Below are 9,576 nucleotides of genomic sequence, written 5' to 3'. Positions count from 1 at the left end.
CTGCTGTGTGTGGCCCTGGGCATGTCACGAGGCACTGGGGGACCTGTGCTGCCCACCCTGTGGAATGGATGTGGAATCCAGGAGACCGTCTGCCCAGCCCCACCTGCAGGTTTTCCTGGGATCTGCCCCCACCCTCGCCCCCACTGCCACTGCTGACTGGGAAGCTGCAGGTTCTCCCTTCCTGCTTCCCACAGCCTCAGCTGATGGTCCCAGAAGTGGGGTGCCTTCCCCTGGGTGTCATCGGGGAGGTGTCCCATACACAGGGAGCACAGGCAGGATGGAGCTCTAGGGCGGCAGGGGGCCAGTGTCTCATCCCGAGGAGACAGTGGCTCTGCCCAGAGCACTCAGACATCCATGGGGGGACTCCATCTCTGGCTCCCACTGTCCCTGAAGCCCAGGTGTGGTCCTGTCCTCCCAAGCTGTGACTGCTCACTTCTACCTTAAGAGACAATAACAACCATAACAATAGTAGCAGTGACCGCTTATAGAACCCGTGCTATGAGCCAGACACCGTTCTGACACCCGCACATATTTCAACACCTTTACTCCTCATTATAGCCTGGAGTATCATCACCCCCTTTTGCAGATGGGGAAACCGAGGCACAGTGACTAACTTGTGCAAGATCGCACACTAGCGAGTGGCAGGGCTGGGACATGAGCCCCGTTGGCCTAGCACCAAAGAGGCCACCCCCCTCCTATCCCTCCCGGCGGCCCTCTTTGTCCCAGCTGCTCAGAGCCGGGGTCCTGTCACTGCCAGCGGCACCTTGGACCTCCAGCCCCTGAGGTTCCTTCAACTCTGCTCCAGTGCTGTGCCTCCTCCCTCCCTCTCTTAGCCCCAAGGACCGGGGACAGGCCTTTCCAGGTTTCCCAGTAGTTTTCACAATTCTTATCTCTTTTATCCCATGGAAGGTATGGCAGGCATCATCCTGCTCCATCACAGTAAAAACTGAAGCTCAGAAAGGCTAAGCTCTGCGTCCAGGGACACACAGCTTTGACCAGCAGGGCCACCTCTGGAACCCAGCTCCTAGGCCGGAGCTCTCTCATGCCCTGGATGGCGGGACCTCTGTTCACACTTTAGCTCAGGTGAGCAGCCCCATCACCTATCCAAATCAATCAGGTCCACAGAAGGGTGATGCCAGCTCCCAAAGGGGACCATGCTCTGGGCTCAAAGCCAAGAAATATAGCTGGGCTCCGGGTATGTCCCCCAGAGACTGCAATTACCCATGCATCTGTGTATCTCCCTCCAGACTGAGGACCCAGGGCAGGAATGCAAGGTAAAGCTGAGAAGGGCAGGGGGCTCGCAAGCCCATTCCTGGGGCTGTGTGATGGAGGGGCAGAACCCTGAGTCAGGAGGTAGGGGCAGTTTCTGGGCTGTTCCCCTCCGTATCTCAGACTGAAACCAAGACAGGCAGCACATATAATAATCCAAGCATAAGTGTATGTGTAATTAAAAGAAAAAAAAGTACCACCAACTAAGCTGCTATGACACTTTCACCTTTCTGTTGCAAACTTGGTAGAAGCTTCTTTCAGATTTATGTGGACATAGATTTTGATCATGTCTCAGTCTTACGCATACATAAAAGAAAACATACGTGAAATAAACGGGGTAAGATTTTTCCTAGAAGGTCATCTCGCTAGGCTCCAACCCTTTTCAACCACTTTTCCACTCAGCGTTGCCAGCATCTGCGTTTTCCTGCCAACGTGGCTTCTCAATCCCCGAGGTTCTGATGACGCAGAAATTCCCAGAAGACAGTTCCTCGGTTTTTCCTGAGAGTTCCCACTGAGCTGCTGACACCCAGCCCGCACGTTTCACTGTGCCCACGTGCAGGCTGTGACGCCTGGCGGTCACGACCAGGACACTTCCCAGCTCCAGGGGACACGGAAAGGTGGGGGTAGGGGGAAGGTGCATCTTGGATTTACCAAGAAAAGGTGGTTCGCGCTTGGTAAATATTTCTTGATAGAAGGAATGTATGAATGAGTGAATGAGTACCTGATGAGTGAATTGGAAGTTAATTACCCAGAACCTAAGGGCAATGAACCAGCGAAACTTACTGATGGATGAAGCGAGACAAACTGAAGTCTCAGCATTTGGGCTTCACCAGAGGGGCTCAACTGGGGGCCGATGTGCCTACACGGGAGTCTAGGGTCAAGGTAATAATACCAAAGAATGCTCACTATAGCTGCTGACCACTCTCTGTACACCCTCTCTCATAATCCTCCCCGGCAACTCTGAAAGGCAGCCATCTCATCCCACCCATTTCACAGAGGGAGAAACTGAGGCTCCAAGAGAGGGGAAGTACCTTGCCCAGGATCAGGACGGGCTGACCAGCCTCTACTCTCCCAACCCCGTCTCGCGGGCAGTCCTCTAGGGGAGATGAGCTCAGCCCTGTCCTCAGGCCCCTCTGCTGGTTGGCACAGCGGCAGTGTCCCCTTCTGGGCTTCCATGGCTGGAGGGAATATGCATGGATGGAGCTGCTGGGTCTCTGGAGCCTGAGCTGTGAGCAGGACAGCCCAGTTTGGAATCCTGACTCTGGCACCACGGGTTGTATGATTTTAGGTGGATCCTTTCAGATTTCTGACACTAGAGTCTCTGCTGGTTGTAACTGCTGGTGCCCACAACTTATAGCCAGAGAAGAAGGGGACAGTCCCTTAGACTGCTGGACCTCAGCCCTGATGGTCTGGCTGCTCATCCCTACCCACTCCCCAAAGGAGCTTCAGGTAACCATAGGCTGTCCAGACCAGCGAGATGGACCCTCCAGCACAGACAGGTGAGGTGCTGGGGATTTCGTGGGTGACCCACGCTGTGATGCCTGAAACCACATGTTATAAACCCCACAACTTGGCTCATGCTTGCAATGGATGGACATAAACTGCAGTCTCCAAGAAGCAGAGCAGATCTGTCTCTGGCAGGGTTTGCCATTCTTGGATGAAGGCGTCTTCCTTCTCCATCAACGGGAAGGTCCAAACCTCCCCTAGCCAGTGTGCCAAAGGCACACTTCACACAACTTTGAAGTGAATCGCTTGACTGCTTTTCCCTCATGTTCCACACACAGAAACAAAGAAACCATCAAAATAATTCTTGAGCAATACAAACACACTGATGCTCAGAAATGACCAAAAAAAAAAAAAAAGGCCCATCAGTCATCAATCTCCGCTTTAAACTGGACTTCAGGTGTTTTCCAAGAGCATATGGCTTTTAGTTGGAGAAAGAGTGTGGCCTGGGTGAGGGAAGGTCAGCGGAGGAGGGACAGAGGTGAGGAGAGATGCTTGTTTTTAAAATACGGGGGGCTTCCCTGGTGGTCCAATGGCTAAGACTCCACGCTCCCAAGGCAGGGGCCCAGGTTCCACTGCTGGTCAGGGAACTGGATCCCACAAGCTGCAACTGAGAGTTCGCAAGCCACAACTAAAGAGCCCATGTGCCATAACAAAGATGGAAGGTCCTGCCTGATGCAGCTGAGACCCAGCGTGGCCAATAAATAAATATTAAAACCAGAGTAACAGTGCTGCGGTGGCCCTTGGAGTGCATGCGTCTTTTAGAACCGTGATTTCCTCAGGGGAGGTGCGTGGCAGTGGGATGGCTGGGTCCTGTGGTAGTTTTATCCCTAGTTGTTTTTGAGTTGATGTACAGCAGAGACCACCACCACACTGTAAAGCAATTATCCTCCAACTGAAAAAATCAATCAATAAAATAAAATACGGATACTCAGGAGTCTGCACACAAGCCCCTCTTGGAATTCAAAAGGTCAAGTCCTGCCAAACGACTGACCATTGATCACCAGTCACCATGAGCTGTCTTACAGAGGTGGGGGTGGGTGTTACTGGGTGAACTGAATCACTCCCCCAAAGCCTCTGGATATGTGTCTGCTTCTGTGCAGTCACGGTTGAGACCTGGATTCTGTAACAGATGCCCCCCAGGGCTCTGCTTGCATTCTCTGGGGGTCCCCTTCCAGGCTGCCCCTGGAATTGACAACCCCTCCTCCAAGGAGCAGCCCTTACCCCACCACTGAGCAGGGCTCAGTTCCCTTGCCCTCTAATGGGGCCAACTCCACAGTGGGACTCAAACCCATTTAATCATTTGCAAAATGAACATGTGGCCCCTTGCCCAACTTTGTTAAACCAAGTGTGAGGCCATTCGGAGCATGTGATGGGTGCCGCCCCTGGAGCCAGTCCTGAGGGGAAGCAGGCTGCCTCCAGGACCACCGTGCAGGGGAGCAGGTCTCACCAAAGTTCCCCTCCGCAAGACCACCTTACATCACCTGGTAGGACCATGTGAGCTCTCCCCAGGAACCTTCCTGCTAAAATCACTTCCTAATCAATAAATCCTAACCAATAAATCATCCTTCTCCCAGGGTCTGCTTCAGAGGGACCCACACCGATAGGGTATGCATGTGGCCCCAATAGTCCAGGGGTCCAGAAGCAGAGCTGAGCAGACAGCTCATCCCCATCACACCCACCACCTCCCACCCTCAGATTCCACGGCTCCAGCCCATCCAATTTGTCATCAGGTGCTTAAAACTATGAATCACGCGTGAGCAGGTGAGTTCATTTCCATTTTATGATGAGCAGACTTATCTCAAGAACATCTGGGATGGGTACATGTCTCCCAGAGTCAAACCTGGAAGAAACCTGTACCAACCAAGACACTGACCTTAACACAGCTCCCAAAGGCAGTGACCTCTTCCCATGCAGATCTGAGGGGTGGCAAGGTCAAGGGGACTACTAGGAGGGCCTCATTTCCAGGATGATAAAGCAGGAACCTGAAGCTAGTGAGTGGCTCCCATGAAGTCACCCCGCCAGGTTGGGCCACGCCGGGGCTGTGAGCCAGGGGCCCTGTCTCCAAACACCGCTGGGGTCATGCTCTCTCGGGCTGGGCATGACCTCGGGGGTCAAATCATTTTTTACCCAATGATTTCTGAGGCTCAGCAGAAAGTGGAGGAATGTTCTTGCAGACAGGCTGAAAGGGAAAGAAAGAAGGAATGAACATGAACCCAAGAACATGGGGTCACAAGTATGTGTCATCCACTTCTGCCTCCCCCACCAGAAGCACCAGAAAGATGCCAGCTTCTGCTAAGACTCAATTCTTGACTCACTGCTAAGTCTCTCGGTTCCACCTTCCTATCTGACTCCACGTGGATCTTTCTTACAACCTCGGTTGTGCTAGAGTCTTGTTGCCAGTTTCCAGTGTGTTTGCAGTGAGTCGCTCCATGTGCAGATGTATTTTTGATGCATTCATGGGGGCAAGTGGGCTCCCAGTCCTCCTACTCTGCCATCTTGATCTCCCCTCCCATCTCATTTAAGTTCCTAATGCATCCCTCCTCATCACTCCCATTTTACAGATATGGAAACTGAGGCTTGGAGAGGGGAAGTCATTAGCCTAAGATCACCTGGTGGTGGAGCAGGAGTTTAAACCCAGTTCTGGCCGGCTGGTTCCTAAGAGGCATCGTCTCTCACTGCCCTGCCCTTTCCCACCGGTCCCCGCACTTCCCCATGTGAGGTTCACAGACTCAGGTGGGTCAGAGCCACTCCAAGGACTCTTCCTGTCATCAGCAGGTAATAGATACGTTGGCATCAATCCCCATGGGCTCTAGCTTTTCCTGCAGGACTCACATCTGAAGATTCTGGAACCTGAAACCTGATGTTTGCCCTTCAAGGACATTCAGGGGTATATCGCCTGCTTTCAGGGGGCCCTGTTTACCACGCACAGACTTGAGCTTTCAGAGCGCTGGGTGGGTGTTCTTGTTTTACTGGCTGAAAGATACAGGTTTTACTGGACCTTTGCATCCGCCTGTCTCTCACTCTGGAGAACACCCGTGCGTAGCCGCGCCTTCTTACCCAGTCACCTCTGGAGCCGGCTGCCCCTACCTGCACTCTGTCCCCGCCCGGGTGGCCTCCATGGGGCGCCTCAGTAAGATCTTTCCTGCCCTGGGATTTTTGCCCTTCTGGCTCCTTATGCCTGGGTGCCCGTGACAGATGCTGGCTCCGATGTCACCTGCTCACCTTCCTGACCTTCGCCTGAAGCAGTCCCCTCCTATCCTGCCTCACATCACCTGTCTGTCCAACGCCCTTCATGACACCACTGCAGGCCTTGCCTGTCCTGCTGGTTGACGGGTTTAGTCTCCTATGAGGATGTCAGCCCCTGAGAACAGGAGCCCTGATTTATCCACGGTGTCCCCCCAGCACCAGGTCTGCACACTGGAGACTTCCACGAGGGACTGTGGAGCCACAGGGCACCTTCTTCATGCCTGAGCGTTGGCCGCAGATAGTACTGCGCGGCAGAGGGAGGGGGACAGACGACCAAGTTCCCGTGGTGGCAGAGGGCGTGTCTGCTGATCACCAAGGAGCACAAAGTCAGTCACAGCCTAGACAGGTCCTCGGGTTCAGAGTCACAGGCTCTAGAAACTTCTGCTGGTTACACCCAAGGCGCTCACGTGTTCACTTGGAAATTACAGGGGCATTTTCACATTCTTCCCACAGGTCAACCCTTTTCTTGCTCTCCTATCGGTCAACTTTGTCATGAAAGCTACCTCAGACACCTGGTTGCCCAAAGCCACCTGCTGTCACTGACTGATCACACCTCCCACTTACCCACCGCTGTCACGTTATTGAAAGTGCCTCTGCTGTCCTTGTCCGTGTTCTGCCACATACTTGGAGGCGCCCTCTGCGGAAAGAATCAGGCGGTCAGGGCAGGTGTGTGGATTCCTGCTCAGGTGCTCACAGCTCAGCGGCCAAACTAACTCTAAATGCCTCAGCCTGGCTCTGACCCCTCCTCTCCCCCAAATGAGGTCCCCTGGTCCCCACCTGCAGCCATTCCCCCTCCTCTCTAGGGCCCCCCACCTATGTAGTCTGCCCTCACTCCTGACATTTCCCTGCCTGCCCCCTGCCCCCACCCTGTGCTCATGACGTGCTTGGCTGCTGTGATGGTCAAGTTGCTTCAACCTCACGATTCTCACATCTGCTGATCCTCTGCCCACTGTTTCTTATTGTTCATACTGGGCTTCAATGTCCCCTCTTCAGGAAGCCTTCCCTGACATTCCAGTCTATTTTCATGGTGTCCTGAATGTGACCTCAGTGGTCCTGATCACTGCAGTCACAAAATAACCACTTGGACTTTATTCATTTTGTGATCTCCTGCTTGATATTAGCTGCGTGAGGCCATGGACTGGATCTGCCATATTCACAAATGTAGCCTCAACCTCTAGCACAGAATAGAGAGTTTGTTCATTTGCTCGGTTGTGTCCGACTCTTTGCGACCCCATGGACTGCAGCCCGCCAGGCTTCCCTGTCCATCACCAACTCCCGGAGCTTACTCAGACTCATGTCCATTGAGTTGGTGATGCCATCCAACCATTTCATCCTCTGTCGTCCCCTTCCCTTCATAAATATGTGCTGTCAATTCTTAGAAAAATAGATAGTAGATGAATGGAAGAACACATGGATGGATGATTGAATGAATTATTGGGTGGATGGGCAGAACATTGGATGGGCAGAAGGATGGATGGGTGGATGAGTGGAAGACAGGATGGAAATGGATGGGTGGATGGATGGAAGACTAGATGGATGGATGGAAGACTGGATAGATAGAACTGGATGGATGGGTGGATGGATGGAAGACTGGATGGATGGATGGATGGAGGACTGGATGGATGGATGGATAGAAGGATGGATGGAAGACCAGATGGATGGATGAATGAATGAGTGGAAGACAGGATGAAAATGGATGGGTGGATGGATGGAAGACTGGATGGATAAAAGACTGGATGGATGGGTGGATGGATGGAAGACTGGATGGATAGAAGACTGGATGGATGGGTGGATGGATGGAAGACTGGATGGATGGAGGACTGGATGGATGGATGATAGAAGGATGGATAGAAGACCAGATGGATGGATGAATGAATGAATGGAAGACAGGATGGAAATGGATGGGTGGATGGATGGAAGACTGGATGGGTGGATGGAAGACTGGATGGATGGATAGATGAGTGGAATACAGGATGAATGGCTAGGTGGATGGATGGAAGACTGGATGGATGGATGGAAGACTGGAGGGATAGAAGAATGGATGGATGGATGAGTGGAAGACAGGATGAATGGATGGGTGAATGGATGGAAGACTGGATAGATAGAAGATGGGATGGATGGATGGAAAGATGGAAGGAAGACTGGATAGTTGGATGGAAGACTGGGTGGTTGGATGAATGGAAGACTGGATGGATGGATAGATGGAAGACTGGATGGATAGAACACTGGATGGATGGATGGAAGACTGGATGGATAGAACACTGGATGGATGGATGGAAGACTGGAGGGATAGAACACTGGATGGATGGATGGAAGACTGGATGGATAAAACACTGGATGGATGGAAGACTGGATGGATAGAACACTGGATGGATGGATGGAAAGATGGAAGGAGGACTGGATGGTTGAATGGAAGACTGGATGGTTGGATGGGTGGAAGACTGGATGGACGGATGATGGCATGAATGGATGGATCAGTGGATAACTTGATGGATGACTGGCTGGAAAGATGGTGTCAACCACATGTTTCAATTCCCTGAATGAAAGTAGGAGGAGCTTTTGTACATCAAGTCCTACATTCTGAGGTTTAGCATGAAGCTGTGTTTTCTGTAAGTCCTCTTGCCCACCATCAGACAACAGGGTGTTTCCTTTATTCCCCAAACCTAGTTCCCACTTTGTCCCCTATAAGCCATCCCTGAGCTGCTGCCCCAGTCCCAGCCTACAGCCTGGAGTGGCTCCCACCTGCGAGGAGGACTGCTCAGGTTGGAGGAGAGATTTTGCACAACAGAAGCATCTTAGCCTCCTAGCATCTTATCCCCAAAGGGCCAGCTGAGGGCATGAGAACCACCAGGTGGAATACAGTCATTTTCCTTCATAGCAGCTTCAGACTGGAGCTCTCAGGACAGCCCACAGGGCTTCTTTCTCTTCTTCACCCCAGAAACGCCCACCACCATTTTTAGTACCCTCTGCAAGGAAAGAATGGGCCTTCTCCTACCTGGATATTCTTTGTAAAATTTCTGTCGTAAGAATCGACCATCTGGAAAAGAAATGAGAGGATTAAGCTCCTTTCAGGGAGTTTATGAGGTCAAAACTATTTTCATAACAGTACTAAGAAATGACCTGTGTGTTTCACTCTCATTCTCTCACAAGTGTATGGTAGAATTTTTCAGAAGCTATGTTACGTGTGACACTGCAGCCCATCAAATGCAGATGCAGACATGAAGATCCAGTCCTCTGAATACACGTATTCCAACTGCAAATATGTGAAACCATGCCACTCTGCCCACTTTGTGTGTATGCTGGAAAACAGAGCCATTTTAAGAAAAATACTATTACTGTTCACCCATAGTGAGTTTATCATTGTCACTTTTTTAAAAAGCCAATTATTTTAATTGGAGGGTAATTACAATATTGAGGTGGTTTTTGCCATATATCGACATGTGTTGTGTGTGTTTTGTCTGTTAAAGTCACTCAGTCGTGTTGGACTCTGTGTGACCCCCTAGACGATACAGTCCATGGAATTCTCCAGGCCAGAATACTGGAATGGGTAGTTGT

At 51.6% G+C, this 9,576-nt stretch overlaps 1 protein-coding gene across 6 annotated transcripts in view; it reads right to left on the bottom strand.

Annotated features, from left to right (window-relative positions):
* Nucleotides 1-4,537: 4,537 nt before the first annotated feature.
* Nucleotides 4,538-9,576, bottom strand: part of WFDC1 (WAP four-disulfide core domain 1) — a 62,464-nt gene continuing 57,425 nt past the window's right edge. For all 6 annotated transcript variants that reach the window (XM_061386901.1, XM_061386896.1, XM_061386898.1 and 3 more), the window contains 3 exons: nt 9,017-9,058; nt 6,586-6,658; nt 4,538-4,954 (listed from right to left, as the gene is read on the bottom strand). In XM_061386901.1, the coding sequence (XP_061242885.1) occupies nt 6,600-6,658; nt 9,017-9,058 (101 nt within the window). In that variant the 3' untranslated portion in view covers nt 4,538-4,954; nt 6,586-6,599. The remainder of the gene's footprint in view (nt 4,955-6,585; nt 6,659-9,016; nt 9,059-9,576) is intronic.

Source organism: Bos javanicus, chromosome 18 (genome assembly GCF_032452875.1).
Source record: "Bos javanicus breed banteng chromosome 18, ARS-OSU_banteng_1.0, whole genome shotgun sequence".
Lineage (NCBI taxonomy): Eukaryota > Metazoa > Chordata > Mammalia > Artiodactyla > Bovidae > Bos > Bos javanicus.
The sequence above is the reverse complement of the archived record's forward strand: the minus strand, read 5'-3'. Positions and strand labels throughout refer to the sequence as shown.